Source organism: Polypterus senegalus, chromosome 7 (genome assembly GCF_016835505.1).
Source record: "Polypterus senegalus isolate Bchr_013 chromosome 7, ASM1683550v1, whole genome shotgun sequence".
In the NCBI taxonomy this organism is placed as follows: Eukaryota; Metazoa; Chordata; class Cladistia; order Polypteriformes; family Polypteridae; genus Polypterus; species Polypterus senegalus.
The window spans coordinates 146,587,642-146,609,174 of NC_053160.1; the positions used below are offsets into that span (position 1 = coordinate 146,587,642).

General features: G+C 39.5%; 1 protein-coding gene and 1 long non-coding RNA gene across 2 annotated transcripts; one reads left to right on the forward strand and one right to left on the reverse strand.

Annotated features, from left to right (window-relative positions):
* Window positions 1–1,659, reverse strand: LOC120532909 (interleukin-8-like). The gene is made up of 4 exons (XM_039759392.1): window positions 1,501–1,659; window positions 1,265–1,379; window positions 977–1,060; window positions 1–716 (listed from the first exon to the last, which is right to left on the reverse strand). The coding sequence occupies exons 1-4, from the start codon at window positions 1,562–1,564 to the stop codon at window positions 680–682; spliced, it is 300 nt and encodes a 99-aa protein (XP_039615326.1). The 5' UTR covers window positions 1,565–1,659; the 3' UTR covers window positions 1–679.
* Window positions 1,660–12,525: 10,866 nt separating this feature from the next.
* Window positions 12,526–14,866, forward strand: LOC120532202. The gene is made up of 2 exons (XR_005634252.1): window positions 12,526–12,662; window positions 14,324–14,866. It is a non-coding gene; the product is annotated as an uncharacterized LOC120532202 (long non-coding RNA).
* The last annotated feature ends 6,667 nt before the right edge of the window (window positions 14,867–21,533 follow it).

A 21,533-nucleotide genomic window follows, 5' to 3' on the forward strand; every position in this document is an offset into this window, starting at 1 on the left:
TTTGTAGGCTTATTAATTTTTTTATTAAAAAGAGCAACATATATTTATGTACCACATTTTCATACATAGTAGCAACTCAGTATGCTTTACAATAATAAGTCAATACAAATGCATTTTACAAAGAACAAAATTGAATTTATAAATAAAACAATTAATTTAAAAGCGTTCACTTGTCTAAGACAGTAAAAATTTTATTTGGCATTTAGGAACATTTTGGCGTATTGATAAAACCAATACATTGTATTTGCACAATAATGTGCTACAGTTTTTGACTTCTTAGTCAGTTTTCAGTTTGAGAAAATAATTATTAAATAGAATTGAAGTGTTTAACTATAACTATAACAAACGTTCAAAATGCTTTTGTAATGAGCCAGTTAAAAAAGAAATTTCTGATCATACAGAATACAATAAACACACAGTATTACACCATGTTAACATTTCACTTACATTATCCCCAGCAGTGCTCATTTTATTTTTCACAATCACTTTGATTTCAGTTTGCATTCATTAGAACATAATTGACTTTAGAAAATTCTTCATAATGGAGCCACACAGGCCAGTTGTGTGTCGTGTCACAACTCCAGCTCACAAATTAGTGCACAGCATTCATCAATAAGTTATCAATAAATACGTATATACAGATTACTGCCATCTGCAGAGCATTAGGGTCGTCTTCTTATTAGTTGTCACTTGTCGTGGTTTCAGCAGGCTGAGAGCTGAAATAAACAAAGAACAAAATCATAATTATTTTTTTGAGTTCTGCCATGCACGCCAGTTTTGACGTTGTGCTTCCCTACAAAAGCAGCCAGAGACTGGCCATGTTCTTATTTAGGTGTTAATAATTATTTAGGACTATGCTGTTTCTCTATTCATGTCTTATATTATAAGGCCACTAACAGATGTCTTTGTGTTTTGTTGGACTATTTAGCACCCTCCATTAAATGAAAGAATTTATTATCCTAAAAGCAATAATTACCTTTCCAAGATCTTCTTGATGATGATCTTCACCCAGGGGGCAGTTGGCTCCAAGCAGATTTTCTCACCAGTTTTCAAAGTTGCACTGAAAAAAACACAAAGACATCTTAATAAACAAATCTCTTTTGCACTGTAGAAAAAGTCTGACAACATTACAGTAGGAGGACAAATGTCTTGGTCACATGCTGGATTCTGTTTACCATTAAGTTCTCTAAAAGATTTTGATTTAGGTTGTCACTCAGGATTTGTCCACATTGTTTGAATTATTTAAAAACAGGCTGAAACTCACATGACTTCTGCGTCTTTGCAGTGTGGCCCACTGGGGAACAGCTCAACATTAAGAAGCCGTTTGGGATGAATGAAACGGGACTCCTTTTTAATGCATTGGCAGCGCAGCTCAATGCCTGCAGGCACACAAGAGAAAGAAGCGTTAATAACATACAACATACAGCAAACATACATCATTCCTATGCATTCTGCAACTCTTAAATAATAAGAGTGTTTGTAATGCTCATAAAAACTCACCTTCGGAGAGAACAGTCAGAGCCAGGAGAAAGACAGCCACGGTGACTGGGATTCTGCAGTTCATCTTTCTAAGTTAAGTGCTTCTTGTTCTTGTTCACGGCACGTTTCAAGTGAGAGTCTTCCTTTAGCCGGAGTTGCTCTGTTTGGCTTCTGACTCTCACTTCTGAGCCTGTGCTTTTATATCTCTCCGGGAGGAAGCAGCATGTCAGCCAGAGGGCTGGTGGAAATTTGAAGATTACGCAATCAACTGATTGTGTCTGTAATTGTGTCTTATTCATATAAACACTGAAGATAAACTTATGTTTATAAAAAATGTATAAGTAGTGGGACAATGGCACAGACAATATAATATAATATAATATAATATAATATAATATAATATAATATAATATAATATAATATTGAAGCGTCCCGGCCAGGTTGAAGTCCGGGGGGGAGTTGACTGTTGGGTCGAGTGGGGGAAGGTAGAGAATGTCGTGGAGGACTGACATCGGGGGTTTGTATGATTGACGGAAAAGGGAGGAAAAGGGACGGCACCCTGAATGGAGGGGCACGGAGGCAGGGATTTTCTGGATGGTTTGAGAGAGATGAGGGGGCGTGAGGTGGGTTACGCTTGTGGAATCAGCGGTTTTGGGTTTTTTTGGTTAATTAACAGCATCTCTCAGGGCCATAACAATGATAGAATTTATGACAATTGTAAATGGTTCAAGTACAATGTAGCTGGTTCTGCTTTTACAAACGTGTATTTTTTTTTGACAGTTCCAGTATACTGTTCTGTGACCCCTTCAGTGTTTCTTCATTTTTGAACCTGACACTTTGAGGTCCCTATAATATAATATAATATAATATAATATAATATAATATAATATAATATAATATAATATAATATAATATAATAACAGATTGGCATTCCATCCAGAGAGTGAGTGAGACCAGAGCCTTAGAGTTTATACCGACAGGCTAACCCATCAGACCTTTTAATTCCACTTAGAATGTGAGTAGAAGCCTTTTTTTATACGTTACATATCCCTTGTTTTATGTAGTGATGGGCAAGAAAAATTTTAATCTCATGTCTTCATGGAGAATGGGCATAACAAACTTTCTGGGGGAATGGGCATGTATGGAAACCAATATTGGACCACAGCAAAAATCATATAAAATTCCATGAACAATTTTCACAATACTCATGTTGCATAATCTACACATCAATTCACTCCGTCATACACTCACTGTATTTGAAATGCATACAATTTTTACTAAAAATTGCTAAATGAATACTTCCAGAAAATTAGAGCAGTGCATGCAGAGGAAACAAGTTCACATGTGACTAAGCTTTTGAATTGCTTTCCTATCCAGCATTTGATGCTCAGTAGACGGGGCTGCTTCTCCTTTTTCTTGCTGTTATGGTGTTCCTTGTTATTGGTCACTGTAATTTGCTTGATGCTCAGCAGATGTTGGTGCTCTTCTATCTCTTTCTACTATGTCACTTTGGTTTGCTGCTCACTTTGCCATAAGAAACCCACGAGTGCAGGTCAGTTGGCTAAGATCGCTGCTACCTCAAATTTTTTGATTTACATATCAGGTCATAAGCTTTTGATGCCAACCAAGATCAAGATTCTAGCCCCAGTAGTGGGCGAATAATCTCACAACAGATAGACAAACCTTAGCATTTTATATTGTTTCTTGTTTTATTAAATATTGCTGTGTACTTTATTTTTATTATATTTAAATGTAAATGCTACTTTTAAATACAAAGTGATTTATATAAAATAAACTTCAATTGAACTTGTTTATATATTATAGGCTGCACGTGGGTTCAGAGTATAGTATATAAGTCTTGAAACCTAAAGTTTTCATTGTTTGTTGTTCACCATCTTCATGTAGTTTCCATATTTCCTACATCTGTGTGAATGTCTTTAGACAGGTATTTTGGGTTTCTGCCACATTCCACACAATTATACTTTCAGCTAACTATAACATTAATTTCTGCCCTTTTGAGTAATCTTTAAATAAAATGTATAGACAAACTGAAGTTAAAAATAACTATTCTTTATATTTATAGAGAGCTTTTCTCACTACTCAAAGCGCTTTACATGGAGAGTGAGAAGCCACTTCAACCACCACCAATGTGAAGCATCCACCTGGATGATGTGATGGCAGCCATTATTGCACCAGTATGCTTGCCACACATTAGCTGTTAGGTGGTTAAGAGGGAAGAGACAGGGGATGATTAGGAGGGCAGAAGTACAAGGCCATGGAGGGGAATTTAACATGGACATTGGAATACCCCCTGCTGTTTATGAAAGATTCCCAGGGACCTTTAATGACGACAGAGAGTCAGGACCTCAGTTTTACATCTTACCCAATGGACGGTGCCATTTTAATAGCGCGGTGTCCCCATCACTGCTCTAGGGCATTGTGATCCATACACATACCACAGGATAAGTGCTCCCTGTTGGCCTCTCCAACACCAGCAACCCCAGCTTTTCTTAGATGGTCTCCCCTACCTGAACATGCTTAGCTTCAGATGGATTGCCTGTTCTCAAGTGCATTAGGTATAAAACTATATATGCTTTTCTTTGAAACAACAAACCTATTGCTGCTTTTATATAATACAGTGTGACAGTTTGTCCAAGACTGAGGCAAGGATTCATTATGTTAAGATTTGTACATTTACTTCTGCTGTCAAAGTCAAGAACAACATCAAGTGGTGCCACCCCACAACTCTCCTCAAAGTCTTACAGCACTTGATGCTTTCTCACATATGTATCTTCAATGGAGATCTTTCTCATTTTTGTTGGCTCTCAGATAACACAGGCTGCAGTAAGTCTTTTCTGTACTCATAAGCCATATGTTTAAAAGAGGTCTACTACTACAGTCCCATGACAGATACGTACAAGAGGTAAATGACTCCTGTGTTCAAACTGCACCCTGTGAGGCAGAACAAGAAAAGATCTTTTGACATGAAACAACTTTTCTGTTTCCTTTTTTAATTGAAGAAGACAAGTTGTAATAAGTTTTAAGAGAATAAAGAAGTGCTTTTTCTGAATTAAAAAATACAGCACAATTAATATTATCAAATATAGATGCATCCTAACATCCATCCTGCTATATCCTAATTACAGGGTCACAGGGGTCTGCTGGAGCCAATCCCAGTCAACACAGGGCACAAGGCAGGAAACAAACCCTGGGCAGGGCACCAGCCCACAGCAGGGCACACACACACCAAGCATACACTAGGGACAATTTAGAATCGTCAATGCACCTAACCTGCATGTCTTTGGACTGTGGGAGGAAACCCATGCAGACACGGGGAGAACATGCAAACTCCATGCAGAGAGGACCTGGGAAGCAAAACCAGGTCTTCTCACTGCGAGGCAGCAGTGCTACCCACTGCGCCACCGTACCGCCCATCCTAACATACAGTATATTAAAATGGATGCACTGATTTTTCATTTTCATTTTTTTTATTTTGTATAAATATTCCTGATAATACTCTTTTATAAATGTTATTAACAAAACAGCCTGCACAAGTTAACGCAAAATTAAATATTTACTTAACATCATGCCAGGAGTCCTGAAAAAGAAATGATGTTAAAAGAATGACTCACTCACATGTGCTGATACTGAGAACAGATATAGCACTGTTTTAAATAAAGGAAAACACGGCTTCAAAAACTTTTTTCTGTGGCAAATGAAAATTCACAAACCAATAGAGTCAGTCAAATTTTGACTATAAACAAGTTGATCATTCCCAGAATATAAATTATTCAAGCATGAATGTAGAGTTAAACATAAAATAAGTGCACGTTTGACTAAAGAAGATAAAAAAAATGCAACAAATACGTATGAATATTCAGACATTTAATGTGTTCTGGCTTAGATTAGCACAGATAAAAAGCTCAAAGCATTTTGATTCCATCTGTGACATTCCTTTGCACATGTCAGTGAGCTGCCTCGAGGCAGAGGGATCTGATCCTACATGTTTCATCGTCACACTGACAAAAATGACTTACACTTGAGGGCACCAGTGAAAACAGGGAGGAAGTATTAACACTTGTAATTATTCACTGATCTTCTAACCTGTTTATTCAGGTCAGAGTTGTGGGAAGTGGATGTCTGTCCCAGCTGAAGTTAATTTCAGAGTGGGTGTCCATCTATTGAGGACCACACTAATACACAGAGCGACATTCACCAATGCCAAACCAATTACGAGTCTGCAATTAACCTAACATGTACATATTTTTGAAGAAAGCAGGAAACACACTGAAGATAATGAGAAACTACGTTGGCTCAAAATTGACATTGTCATTGTCTGGGCTGGGGTTTGATCCCAGGACTTGGGGCTATAAGGCCGCAGTACTAATCACTGGTTCAGAGTAGTACAAATTTCAGTGAAATTCAATTCAATGTCAATATATCTTAGAGTACAAGTCAAATTCGCTAATTGCCACTTTTATAGAGAATGTGCAAACTCCACACAGAAAATCTCCAGCTCAGTCATTAAACCCAAGAATATGGAGCTCTAAATCATCAACACTAGGTTCATCATGCTGTTCAAATGTAGTAATCGCTTCTCTTAATTTCATTTCAAGATCCTTATACCTTAAAATATAGACTTTGGGTGGCTGTAAGGAACATAGGATGTCAATATGAAGTGTTGGGTTGCCAGCCAGGTCACCCCTTATAATTTCTATTGCAAATAATAAACAAAACAAACACTTGAAGGCTCAAAGTAGAACATGAATCACCTTTTATGGCTCTACAAAGAACAGGTCTTATGAGTGGGTAGGAATCTTGGAGCTCCATCCTCAAAGTCGACTGAATCCAAAAGAAACACCAACATTCAGGTATGTTACGTTTTTATAGCTCTCTAGCCGGAAAAGAGCAGGGTTAAGTTGACCTCAAGAAACATCTTCTCGCTGCTGAGGAAGAGGAAATAAGACCAGAATGTTAGCAGTAGCGCCCCCTCTCACCCTGGCAGTGTCACTCCGATATGCACGTGTGCCAAGACCAAATTCATTGCAATTTAATTAGACATGCTTGTCATTAGACATCCATCCATCCATCCATTCTCTAACCCGCTGAATCCGAATACAGGGTCATGGGGGTCTGCTGGATCCAATCCCAGCCAACACAGGGCACAAGGCAGGAACCAATCCCGGGCAGGGTGCCAACCCACCGCAGGTCATTAGACATCCATTTTCAAAATCTATAATGTATTTACACTTTTATTAACTTGAAATCCTTCATAATACCCCAAAATCCATTGAAGCCAGACTTCTGGTTAATAAAATTATTGATTTCAGTAAATGCTGAGAAATCTTAGTGTGTACTGGCAAATTAGAGGGTGATGCATGGACATCTGGTGATTATGCATGTGGTTTAATGGCAACCAAGAATTGGCCCAGGGTGAGTGAGTATATGAATGTCCCCTTTGAAGAAATTATATTTGTGTCAGCCTTGAATCCAAATATACCAGGATAAGTGTCTGGCTTCCTAAAATCATGAACTGAATAGGAAGGTCTGAAATTGAATCTTAGCTTCAATGGTTGGCATTGTGTTGAAATACAATAAAAAGTTCCAGCATTCAGTAAATTCTGTCAAATATCATCTAATAAGAAATGAAAATGTAGAAAGAAATCACATCATTCTGTACCACCCCTCCCATCACATCCACTAATGTCACTCACTCTTGCTTTTCCTTCTAAACTACTCATCATGACTCATACACATTAGCAAGCTTGGTTAGTCTGACAGCTAGTCTGCTAAAGGCACACAGTTATTTTTTAAAACTTCATTCATGACGTATGATGCTTTCAAGAATAAACCAGCGCAGTCTGTTCAAGTGTGTGATTTTTTTTATTACAACAGACGTGTCAAACTCAGAGCCCACAGGCCACTTCCGGCCACTTCAACAATATTCACAACATGTAACATACTGCCGCAATGGCTATTAGTTCTCAAAGACTCTGCACCTATTAAAGTGGATTTTGTATACAGACTATATCCATACATAATTTACATTTACATCTGGCAGTGTGCACTTAGTTTATTTTGTTCTTCTTTGGAGATTCTAACTTGTAAGGTACAATGGACGCTGGCTGATCGTAATGACCCAACAAGAAAAAACGTGAAGAAGGTGACATCGCGGGTATTTTGCTAGTGCTACCATAAAACACAGTAATGTTTTTTGAGGCCATAGAGGTGACGCTCTCATGAAGGACATGGCAGCCTGACTTTACACACCACACTGGTGCCACTCCATTTTTTTTTAAAGCTGCACAGGTGAAAGGTGTGACCACCCTTGCCCAATTTGATGGCTGTATGTGGATAGAAAGCATATTTGCATTTCCACTTGAGTTCAATGTGATTGCTGTTCCTGACCAACTCTGAGGATAATGAGTGTGACACATCACCAGCACATTGACTCCATTTTTTTAATGAGGTCAAGTGTTAAAGTACTGTGGACAATTGTACTTTGATTCACCTACAAATTCTCAAGTGCCTTCATGCTGCCACTCTCAATCAACTTTACTGTATAAGTCGGGTCTTGAAACCTGGAAAATCGATCATAAAACCACGCCTATTCAAAAATACGATACTTAATTTATTTTTTTTTTAAACCTTGGGTCCTCCAATCTCAACAACACAACAGAATTTATTTCTATAGCACATTTTCATACAAACAATGTAGCTCAAATTGCTTTACTGTACATGATGAAGAAAGAGAAGAAAGACAAAATAAATCATTACAATTAGGGAACACTAACTAACATAGAATAAAAGAATAAAAGTAAAAACTCCAGACGGCTGGAGAAAAAAAATAAAATCTGCAGGGGTTCCAGGCCATGAGACCACCCAGCCCTCCCTAGGCATTCTATGTAACATAAATGACCTCAATCAGTCCTTATTGTATTCAGGGTTCACATGGAAGAATTTTATGATGATGGTCATGTGGACTTCTGGCCTTTAATCCATCAATGTAGGGACATCACGGTGCTTTGATTAGGTCACCACCACAGAAAACCGGTAAAAGAACAGAAAATAAACTCGCACCAGTTTCTCACACACATCGCATTTTGTTGCAGCAGCACAGTTACCAATTTCTTTCACCACTTCAACGACTTTTAATTTAAAACCAACTTCATATTTTCTTCTTATTCGAATGCTCCATCATAGATAAGGGATGTTCTTACGATAAAGGTGTATGATGGTGGTGTGAGATAAAAAAAAACACACAACAGTGAAAACGTCGCTTCAGAATAGTTTGGGTATTACTGTGTGGTCACGTAGGCACAATACATAGAAAAAAAAGCCAGAATGCTCCATGGTGATTCTCTCAGGTGGGCATTAGCATATCATAATCTCTTGGACCAATAGGATGAGTTTTCCGCATTTGACTTATACGACCGACATTATAAAATACCGGAAATTATGGGTAAAATCAAGCCTGCAGGAGAACTTAAACATGAAAATATACAGTATTTACTGAAGTAATTTTTTCGTTCAGAGCTGATTACAGACCCATGGCAACTGATAGCTTTTCTAATCCACAGAAATGCCCAAGAAAATAAAAGCAAATAAAGACTGAAGAGAGTTTTAAAGCATAACACACATTTATAATGATCATTCAGGCACCTCTTTGTCTCGTTTGTAAAGAAAATCTGACAGTAGTTTATTGGTATAAATTGTTTTACCCTCAGTAAAATTTCTATCTCTGCCTTAGGAAGAATTTCTACGAACGTTTCATGTTAAAATAATATTAAAATAAATTATGGTAAGACGTTTGGCCACCAGGGGGCGCTCCGCTCCTCCAACCCGACACAGACAGACGTGGACACAACTTCAGCACATCACACACTTTTTATTTACAGAGCAAATTCTTCCCACTAGCATTTCAGAGGAAAACACAGTGTGCAAAGAACAAATAATACTGTCCACAGCACTGAATGGAGTGAGGCGGCTCCTTTTATAGAGCTCCTTCCGGAAATAAAGGGTTCGGAATTTCCTACAGCACCCTGTAGCAGCACCCACTTGACCCAAAAGGGCTTTACCAAACTCCAGCTCCCATGATGCTATGTGGGAGTCCGTGGTGCTGCAGCTAACCAGGGGGGCTGCCCTCTAGCTTTCCGGGGAAGGTAATGCCCTGAGTATGCTCTCCCCAGTCCTTCCATTGTGGAGGTGTCTCGGCCGGTCAAGGGCAACAGAAGATAATAATGTCAAACCCAGTTAGTGGAAAATGTATGCCAATAGTTAAATGGACATATTGGGAGAAGGAGGAGGTTGAGAGCACATGCTGATAGCACATTGCTGTACCCACCACAGGATGAACCACCTGGACTGGGACCCGAGTGCAGATTGGGTATATGTATAAAATGTGAAGAACATTAAATTTCACAAGTGTTTACCTTTCTGGTATGAAAATATATAGCTCAGACGTATTTAATTTGTAAAACTGTCTTTTTAACAAGTCCTGATTTTTTTTTTTTTTTTTAAGTTAATGCTCGATTTTATTTTTATACTTTGCAAAACAGAACAATTTAATACACGAATAAAAGACAACCTAAAACTAAAACGCTGTTGTACTCCAGTAATGAAGACATGCCTTAAACTATTTGGAGAAAGTGCAATGATCTTCAGTAGCTGTCCAGGATAAACAGGAAAGAATCTGTCAAGGAGAGCTTACATGGCGTAAGAACCGCATGCCAGCACACCACGTTGACTTCAGACAGCAGTAGCCACCGCCTTAGCACTGGGAACTTCCAGGAGGGAATAGCCTGTATGGCTGCAGAATGAGGCCATGTGTGATCTCAATTCAGGGTATCAATGAGACACCAGTTCATCACTCAGTCAATCTTAGGTCAGACACAGAATCACAATTCAGCCTTTGAGACTGAAGTATCTGGAGAAAACTAACAGACTTACAGCACATAAGTATGTTTCAACAGGCAGAGCTATTACAAGGGTTTTTACTAAGGTAGCACAGATTTATGATGGACATTTGAAATGTAGGGCTGTCTTGACAGCATCATGGCCCCCTGGGCAAAGTAGTGCGCTGGGGTCCCTGTTTTGATAGCAAAACAGAAACATATATAGGCATCAGAAACATGTTGGGTCCCTATGCTCCAGCCAGTGCCCATTATGCCCGTGCATCAAGACGGGCTGGATGAAATCTTTTTAGATGACTGTGCAAGTGTGATTTTAGCCTGCATGTGAATATGTGAAATGTGTTTGATGGATAACCAAAAAGACCAAAACAATTCACATCAGAGTTTCAGCATTATTAAAACAGGGAAAGGTTTCAATATTGCAGATCAAGGCTAACAAGGAACCGAAATTAAAAACGTAACAGCAGTGCATCCTTACCAGCAGACACTTATCAGACAGCCACAACCCTTGGACTACAATGCCACCATGTGGTCTGACATTCATTTAACAACCTTAACAGACCATAGAGGGCATATATAATAGAACTGGTTCAGTATGAACAACCTATAATGATAATAATAATAATAATAATAATAATAATAATAATAATAATAATAGTCATCATTGGAGTTCACAGCCTATCCCCAACAGCATCAGACGAAAGGTAGAAATCAGCCCTGAAAAGGGTGCTAGCTAGTTTATCATGTACACCAGTGGTTCTCAATCTGTGGGTTGGCCCCCTAGGAGGGCGCGAAGTGACAAAAAGGGGGACTGGAAGATGTGAAAAAAAGAAAACAAGAATCAAAAATATGAAAAATACATCTATTGAAACCAAAATAAATTAACTTAAACTACATTCTGATACTAGAAAAATAAATATAGAGTTAGATAAATGTCAATAAACGTTAAGTAGGTATAATAAAATATGCATCTATGATATATCATTAATTTAAAAAGAACAAATCGGTATTAGAGGGCTACTTTCAAAAAAACGTTAGGGGTGCGCGATTAAAACTGTTATGAAAACTCGGGTCGCAAATACTTAAAGGTTGAGAAACGCTGATGCACACTCACATCCAGGCTAATTTAGAATCCCCAATCACCCCAGCTACTTGGGGATGTGGGAGAAAAATCCAACTACCCCTGGCTACAGCCTGTGAAATGGGGCACAGGTAAACATGGGCAGAGTTAAACATTTAGCTCAGACCGCATTCCCCTGCACATCATGCATGTGTTTACGCGCTTGATCTTGCTCAGTTAAACGTGAGTAGTCAGAGGCAGGTGCGTCAATAGGGTTAGCAGGACGTCATGGGCTTAGCTTTCCCATCCCACTTCTGATTAGCACGCGAGTCAGACCGAAGATCAGCACCCCTATTGGGTTTTCGCGCGAGAAGTACAAGGGTGGTGACTGAGATCCTATCTCAGAGTAACTTTAACACGCTGTGGAAGTCATTTAATTAGCCTGTGCTTTGATAATAATAATAATAATAATAATAATAATAATAATAATAATAATAATAATAAATCCAGTAAATGTTGCAAAAAATATCATAACCTGGTAAATTACCTTTTTCGGCATCTGGTAAATATACAGTAGTGACTAATGCCCTAAGCACTTTATACATTTGACTAAAGAGAAGTGATCATTTGGTAGTTTATTTAGAATGGGACGGGACTTAGTGCTTTTGCATCATGGGTTCTCATCCTACAACTGGTCTTTTTTATGGAATTTGTGGGTTCGTCCTAACTGTGTTTTCCCCAACCAGTGGCATTGTTTGGCTTCAGGGGTTTAAGACTCTGATCCGTGTCACCAAGCCCCTCATATTCAAGTGTCCCCAATCCCCCCAATTAGTTCAAGATACGAGTCTCTCGAATATCAGGTCTTAAATGCCAGAGATCAGGAGTTTAATTAAGCCCCCTAAGCTACCCACCACGACGCTACCATTTACGACTTGATATCCAAGTGTGACTAGCGCAGAACCAAAAAGCGAAATGCTATTTGATCGAACAGTGTGGGTACAGTAGGCTCATTGGTGGTGTTAAGTTCTCACAGCGCTTATAGTGTTTCTTCTTTCCTCTAACAACTAAAACAAATGCAGATTAGACTAATTAACATTCTAATATGAGTGGGCGTGTCTTTCAATGTACTGGCATCACATACGGGTTCATTCTTGCCTTGCACTGTGTGTTGCTGTTGTAGGCTCCCGCCCCCTCAACTTTCTTTGGATTAGGTGGGTTTTGAAAATTAATTTACTGATTCTAATGATAATAATAATCCAAAGTTATGGTGCTACATCCAGAACTCGTCCGACCCGGCCGACAGCCAGTTACTCTTTTGTGCTGAGCGTAATTCCTGCCATTAAAAAATGAAAAGAAAATTGCAAAAAGTTTCATTGCTTGGGAGAAAATGGCTAAAATGTGAAGAAATAAGTGCAACATTATTATGAACTATGTTTCAGAAGGAACACGAAAATATCATACCACCCGCTTCATACTGGGCGAAACATTTCCACACCATGCATGTTTGCGTACCGCTGTCCAGGTATTTAATGGTCTATTTCATCCATCTGCTTTTTTCTTATGTGCAGCAGTGTTTTTAATTGTGTACATCACACAGCCTCGAGACGAGAGTAGGCTTACAATGCACTAATATTCCACATGCAATTGTTATTTGTGTTGTTGTTGTCGTTATGCCTTAGGGGAGATCGCCACCGTTGCTGGCTTTTGTCGCTTTCAATCCACGCTGCCAATATATTAAACATTAGTGCATAACAGTAACGACTGTCACAGTAAATGTGAGCCGTCCCGATGTATAATAGGCTTATTCATATGCTATCGATCTTAAAGTTTTAATTAAGCTGATGTCAGTTTAATTCAAGCTGTTTTAAGGCAGATGTGTTTTCCCAGGCAATTAAGTCATTTTAGAAATTTCCAATTGCGCAACTCGCTCTCTGTTGCGTAATAAACTGCAGCCCCATCCAACCGAACGAACCGAGGGAAAGTCGGTTAACCCGAACCAAAAAAGCAACATAGTGAAAATCAAACTAAACTTGCTGTTCTCGTGTCCTGTCTTTTCCCATGCTCGTTTTCGTAAGGTAATAGTTTAATAAACTCTGCACATAATCTTGCCAATTACGATTGTTAGACTTGAGTGACCTGCCCATCAAACCGTCTGTACGGCTTTTAATTTGCAAAGCAATAATGTAGCCAAGAAAGCGCAGGCAGGTAGAAACCACAATTACCATCGCCAGAAAACTGACTTGCATGAAGATTGTGTTGCATCCCTGACCTCCGCTACCAGAGTGTGAGAACAGAGTCACGCAGCATCATCCCACCCAGTGCGATCGAGAATGTGGAGATGTTCCCAAGAGAGACCCACTGTAGCGACGTGGAAGTCATGTAGGTGCAACTTTTTGCATACCAGTGTCATGTAAGAGAAACGCGAGTCTGCATACATCGAGATGTCGCTGCGCCTATAGATAATAAAGGTTTTTTTTCTTCTTAGAATAACCAAGAAGAGCAAGGAAAAGTTGTGCATGGGCCCCACCACTCCTTGGGTTGTAAGGATCATCGAGATTATTTTGCAAAAGTAGGGCCTGTTCTTGTTTCATTTTAATGTAAAACCGAGTTCTGCAGAAGCCAATTGAATAAAAATCCCCCTAAGACAAAGTTAGAGGTATTGTAAGGGTCAGTTTTTAAAAAAAAAATACTTTGATTTGACTGCAACCACTAATTTATTTTGTCTGTTTTCTACTAATATTGAAGTGCTAAGTGGTATAACATTTTGCAGTAAGATCTATGATGTACATTTTGCCTATTAAAATATACCCATTGCATCTTTGATTATTATAATAATAATAATTATTATTCTTTTTAATCATTCCCAAAACAGGATATCTACTCCACAGTAATTATAAATTGAACAGTCTGAAGCAAATTGAATTCAGCGTCTGAATGGGACAAGACACTTTTTCAAAAAATCTGTCCTATTGAAAGTGTTTGGAGCAGAAAGTCTGCATGAGTCCATGAAGAAGGGTCAGCTCCTATTCTGCAAGCTGCATGGTCTTTCCTGGAAGGATGCTCCAAGTTTCAACTGAATTTTGTATTTTATTTGAAAGAATAGACTTTGTAAGACTGTATATAATTTGATGTATATAAACTATGGTTTTAAATCATATTCAAAAACTTACAAACACTGTTCATAAAGTAACTGACAGATTGTGAATTGTTGGTTACAGTGTAATACTATTAGTGCCAAAATGTCATCTTTGATTCTTGAATGTTTTTAAAGCAGTCAGACTTTCAAAAAGCTGCATTTTCTATATATGAATTCATTTTTATAAGTGTAAGAATTTCTAAAAAAAACAATTTTTAATGCTTATTTCCAAGACTCAAATTCTTAGGTGCATAAGTTCAAATAAAGAAGTCAATTTTATTTCATTGTTCACTTTTAATTGTCCATGGATAGCCAATTAAAATCCTGGAAAATATAAACAAACTATTTCAACTCATTAACTTACTTTCACTGGCCAATGGGTAAATGAACACTTAAATACATTTTTGTGTATTTATTTATTTATGTATAAGGCACGCTCTGAAAAATAACAGTTCCAAAATGGCACTTTCCTGGGATGTGTGGTTCCTTATATATCTATTGCTTGACAAAAAAATATTCTGGAAAGATTTCTTTGCAAATTAATTTGATTCTTTGTACTTTGAAAAGGTAATATGTGGACAAATCAGCACTCTTTAATGTATAGTGGGCTACCTAGTAGGATACTGACAGTGCAGAAGAAACCTGTACCTTGAACCTTGTCTGTGTGATTGTCTGCAACTCAAATCATTTCACAAATCTGTTGCCATCTAGTCATGGAGCCTGAAACAGATCTAATTCTAAATAAAAGATTCTTTTTGGGTTCTTCTTCTGAGAACCAAAAATGATTCCCCTATAGCACCGCTCTGAAGCATTGCTTTGGCACTTTTATTTTTGAGAGCACAGTGCTCCAGGCATTTAATTTTAATAAGTGGATTTTGAAAGGATTGACATAACTGAATATGTCATGACTTATTTGGTTCAGACCAGGGTTGTTGGGGGGTTAAGGGGTCTATCCCAGCTAGCGTAGGGTGCAAGGCAGGAACAAACCCTGGACAGAGTGCCATGCCAGCCCATTGCAAGATGAACACACACACACACACTGGGGTCAATTTAACGCTGTCAATTCACCTATCCTGCACGTTTTTAGACATTTGGAGGAAACCCAAACGGACATGGGGAGAACATGCAAACACCAAGCAGGGATGTGAACTTTTGTTTCCTTACTGTGGAGCAGTAACTCTACCACTCCACCATCTACATAACAATAAAAAAAATGCATATCATAAGAATTAGGGACATTTTAAAAATCTTTTCATTAGAGTTTTATGTTTGCTAAAAATGATTGATTTAAGAATTTCAAATGTTGCATGGCAAGTTGGATTCCCTTGGCATGCTTCTCTGGCATTTGTAGCACTGCTGCCTCACAGATCCAGCCACACTGAGATGCTGTCTGTGTGGCGTCTGCATGTTCTTCTTGTGTCTTTGGGTTTCCACCACACATCCTCCATATCCATGCAAGTTACACTAACGCTTGGGGCCCCTGTGATGTTCTAGGGTTGGTTCCTGCTTTGAGCTCCCCCATGGCACCCCATGATCCTGAACTGGATTAAGCAGGTTTGAGATTTAGATAACATGAGAAGTTCCTCAGTGTGCATAGATGGCACAGACATTTGTGGTGAAGCACACCTCCAATATTAAGCAGTCAGGCATTGAGAAACCATTTAATATAGCTGTCTTATGACTTTTAGGGTCAGGGCTTAAATTCAGCTCAGATGTTTCAGTGTGGCACTTGCATGTTCATTTATTGCATACTCCGAGAAGTTTATTCAGGCCCAACATCCTTTAAAAGTAAAAGCAGATTGCACCCATTTTCAGATTGCAGTTTTTATATTGAAAAAAAATGGTTACTTTGTTTGAAGTTTGTAAAGACTAGGCAGAGTACAACATTGTGTTGAGGAATACACTTATTAAACTGATTGAAACCTGAAGCTGAAAATTCAATTTAAGTATATAATGTCTTAGTGGTGACCTCTGTTCAACTAAATAAAAAAATATACTTCATTTATAATGGCAAGCGTAAACAGCAGGAGATCCATCCAACATGGTTATCAGATAACAAGCTTTAAAGTGTAAGCCTGTTTGTCTTTTAGACACCCTTTGGATGGTATATGTTTAAGTGACATCTCTTGAAGGCACCACGCCTCTGTCCTTTCTATGAACCCCTACAAGTGACATCTTGGCAGGGGGTTTTTCATGGTGGATGTCAGTTTGAAAGCATTACAGACACGGGTCACAGCAGGCCTCTGCACGTATCCGCCAGTAAGTGGTATCAGTGCCCACGGTGGCTGCTGCCAGTTAAAAGTAATATTGACATGAAAGGAACAATCTGAGTGTCTTTTGACATTAACTTTCTGGTGTATGCATAGACTGTACAATTAGATACTGTAGATAGGGCATGAAGATCATCTGCTGGTATGGAGTTTTACATCACCCACCATTTTGGCAAAGAAGCAAACTGTCTCTCCTTCTCTGTCAAAAGAGTTTATATTTTTGGTGTGCAAATTTATTTTACCATCATGTTAATTAAGAAAGAGTAGAAATGGGCACTTGCATCATTTGAAGTGAATGTATATACATTTGGCCCAACCTTGGGAGTTAAGACAAAGCACTGTGACATTTTCTTAGCAATGTACTCTCTCCTCCATCACACAGACATAAAAGTCAAAGAGTTGAGAACAAATCTGAAAGCTAGAGTTAACAGAAATTTAAAAGGTGCTTTATCAAATTCATTACACTTCTCTTTTGCCTTAAGGAGAAAATACAGAGGTTGGGAAATAATATGAATGTCAGTGACTGAGCAAATTTTGTAACCAAAAGACCATCTTATCTTGTGCATAAGCCTCAAATCAATTCATCCATAACTTGCTTATCCAGAGCAGGGTCACGAGGAAGCCAAGCAATCATCATGCACAGGACAGGGACAATCCCAGCTTAGAGCATCGGCCCATTGCAGCTTGAACACACAAATACACATGTGGGCAAGTTTGGCATCACAACTTCACCTAACCTGTGTGTCTTTGGACCTTGGAAGGAAACCTGGAGCACCTGGAGGAAGCCCACATGGACACAGGGAAAACATGCATACTCCATGCAGGGAATATCTAAGACATGAACCCCAGTCTCATTATTGTAAGGCAGCAGCATCACCACTGCTCCAATGAGCCACACTGAAACCTAAATCAAAAGTCAGAGTCAAGAAGAAATAGTGAGACGTCAGAAACCAGATCACAAATAAAAAAGAGCAGAGCATTACTGTGATAAGTAGTTTTATCCAATATTCAAATGATTCGGGAGCATACGTACTGGCTTTTATGTGATCGCTTTAAGGACGTCACACACCATGCCTTCCTGGAGAATTCTGGGTATAACCACCATGGCAATGAACTATGCAGAGGCTAGAGTAAGGCAGACCCATAGCAAAACAAAATGGCATTGCAGGAAAACACAAAATATATTCAGTTTCTGCAAAATAAAGATTAGCATCAAATACCTAAGGGTAAAAAAATCCCAGAACAAACATATACTTTGTCTAAATAAAATATTAGAAACTCAAAACACCAGTCATTACAACTACTTTATTAGTATACTCTGTCAGATCATTAATGCCAAGTGGTTTGACTACATTTCAGAAGGTGCTTAATGTAAGATTCTCTAACCTGTGTAATCACAAGGGGGCACCACTGAGCCCCAAAACACAGACACAATAATGCCCAGCACAATTTCAGATTCAATAAAAAGGTTTTTAATGCCAGTCGCAATGCACAACTATAAATTCTCTCCTTCCACCTTCCATAGTGTGTTGCCTACTGCCTCTCAACTCCCACTCCATTAAGTGAGGCTGCACACTTTCTTTTAAATCTGACCTGGGAACTGCTACTGGTGTCATGCCCAGGTAACTTCCAGCTCATGTGGAAACCAGGGTAGTCCTCCCCTAGCAGTGCCCTCTAGTGGTACCCAAAGACCCTGACAGGACTGTGTTTCCACACTGCAAATCCCTGCAGGTGTCCTAATTGGGTTCAGTCCTGAGGAATACTGCCACCTGTCATGTTGAGGAATGAACTGCTCCCAGAACGGCCATTCACCCAGTCCATCCTTTTTGCTGGCCAGGATGCCTATCCTTACACCATGGCACCTACATATCTTTCTGTTAGCTGAGCCTTGTAGGGGTCAGCATCCATTCCCATGAGGGGGTAAGAATAATGCATAGGTGGTAGTGTGTTGTCCAGCCCAAAGTCCATTCTCTGTGGGAAGGAAAAAGATCACAAATCACTAGACTAATGGCAGAGCACTGTGCTGTGTGCATTCGAACTACCCATAAGTCATCACAAATGTGTTGCATTGCATCAGCTTCTATCCGTTGGTGTTACCGCACAATTTTCAAATTGCCTTTACCTTTTGATTTACCCTCTGTGGCTGCCGAGGGCACACTCCCTTCCCAAACCTGACACAGACGGATGCCAGGCACAAGTTCAAGTACAACACATGTTTATTTAAGTGGGGGAAAATGTTTCCCAAATCGTTCCCCACCTTCACAGCCCCAGTACACCATACAAAGCACAAGAGTACAACATTTTCTTTACTTTTTTTCTTTGTTTCTGCTTCCACTCCTCCTTTGGCAAGCTTGTCGTCTCCCTCCTGAGTCTGGCTCCCCAAGTGAAGTGAGGTGGTCCCTTTTATGCTACACCTAGGAGCACTTCAGGTTGCTCATCAGCATTATCTGGAAGTACTCCCAGGTGTGGTGGAAAACCCAAAGTAGGGCCCTTCAGCTCCCTCTGGTGGCTCACACAGAACCCAACAGAGCTGGCCCATTGGACTACAGCTCCCAACATTTGGATTTCTGTGTGGCTATCTTAACCCAGGGATACTGCCATCTATTGTGTCAGGGGGAGTAAATAGTCTCCCCCAGTAACCATCTTTATTTTGGTAAGGGTCTTGGGTCCATCTCAACATCTCCACTGGCACTGGCATCTTTTGCCAAACTTCTGACTAGGGTATGGAACATCTTGCCATTCTTCCTGCCCACTCACTACTCTGCCATGCCAGCCAGGTAAGGGATCAGGACCTATCCTAACAGGGATGCCAGCTCACATGTGCCATACCTTACAGCACATATAATTATAACCAATCCTAGGCAGGGCCCCATTCCATTACCATTGCATCATGGTGGTTCAGGGATTAACACTATGTTTTCTCAACACCATCTTACCAGGTTTAATTCTCTGCTCAGCATTTGGCAATCTTTATCAGATGTCTGCATTATTTTCCAACCTCTGCAGGATACGTTAATTGATGACTTCATACCACCTGCACTTCAGAATTGGTAATCCACCTGAAGCAAAGCATGTCTGGGCCCAGTGCTTGGATGGGAAACCAATGAGGGAAGGGTGAGATGCGGCAGAAAGAGGTGTTGGTGAGGTCATTAGGTGGCACTTACCATGTTGGTTTCTGTGTGGATCCCAGTGTCCCAGTGTAGTGATGGGGACACTATGCTAAAAATTGTCACTGTCCTTTGGATGAGATGTAAAACCTGATTCTCTAAAGTTGTGAATGATCCCTGGGCATCTATTGATTATTGTCAGTCTCTCAAGTCCCTTCACCTCCTAATAGCTAATGTGTGGTAAGCATAATGACAAAAGAATGGTTACTGTCGCTTCATCCAAGTGGATGCTACATATTCGTGATGTTTGTAGTGGCTCCCCTCTATCTATATAAAGCACTTTGAGTAGCAAGAATAGTGCCTTATAAATGTAAGTAATTATTAATTTAATTAATTTAAATTAGACTTATATGAATGAGTGTGGAAGCACGGTGGCGCAGTGGTAGCGCTGCTGCCTCTCTGTTAGGAGACCCGGGTTCACTTCCCAGGTCCTCCCTGTGTGGAGTTTGTATGTTCTCCCCGTGTCTGCATGGGTTTCTTCTGGGTACTCCGGTCTCCTCCCACAATCCAACGACATGCAGGTTAGGTGCATTGGCAATCCTAAATTGTCCCTATTGTGTGCTTGGTGTGTGTGTGTGTGCGCACCCTGCGGTGGGCTGGCACCCTGCCTGGGGTTTGTTTCCTGCCTTGTGCCCTGTGTTGGCTGGGATTGGCTCCAGCAGACCCCCACAAGGAAGGGGCCTAAGTTGCCTCAAAAGCTTGCTTATTCCAATCTTTTTAGTTAGCCAATAAAAGGTGTCATTTCGCTTATCTTCTCAATTCACATTATTGTCAGTAACACTGAGTATTTTTTAAATGGGCCCCATTTAAAAGAGCATGTAGATCACTAAATAATTCCTCACTAAACAAAACTAACTAATGCATAAGTGGAGTCACCTTGAAGTTCTTCAAAGTATATCATTTTAAAAACACATCTTGTAGACTTATTACCACTTCTACTCTTTAACAGCCAATTGAGTGATGTGACCCTTTACTCATTTTTTTTTAACTTGAATTTCAGTTATAAGTACATTCCTTTCTGCAGCAAAACAGGAAATGTGAAGAACAATCCTTTCTAAAAATCTGGAAACATACGCCTTCTAGTTTTGCAACGGGATGTAGAAAACCCGTTCTCTTAAATCATTGACACTTCACTCCACACCAGCCTAATCAAGAATGAGCAAGTTATGACACATTCACCATGCTAGATTTTTGTCTTCTTCACATCCGTAGTTTTCCAATAAATTTTCAAATGATGTTGTCAACACTGTAGATACATGAAAAGTAAACAACACTCACCATAAACACTACCAATGTAACTGATATTTGTTTTGCCTTTAAATGGAACGTCAGTTCACTGCTAAAGCAAACAGGTAGTCAGTTTGAGCTTGTAGAGGGCTGCAGTGGCGTGCCCTTTCTCTTGCTGTATCATTGTCCATCCATCCATCCATCCATTTCCTAACCCACTGAATCCGAATACAGGGTCACGGGGGTCTGCTGGAGCCAATCCCAGCCAACACAGGGCACAAG

What these genes read in the sequence shown, in the direction of transcription:
- LOC120532909 (XM_039759392.1), bottom strand. Translation starts at nt 1,564, where the DNA reads ATGAACTGCAGAATCCCAGTCACCGTGGCTGTCTTTCTCCTGGCTCTG. An exon ending in TCTGACTGTTCTCTCCGAAG is followed by an intron (nt 1,380 to 1,500) that starts GTGAGTTTTTAT and finishes GTGTGCCTGCAG; the next exon opens with GCATTGAGCTGCGCTGCCAA. An exon ending in TGCAAAGACGCAGAAGTCAT is followed by an intron (nt 1,061 to 1,264) that starts GTGAGTTTCAGC and finishes TGTTTTTTTCAG; the next exon opens with TGCAACTTTGAAAACTGGTG.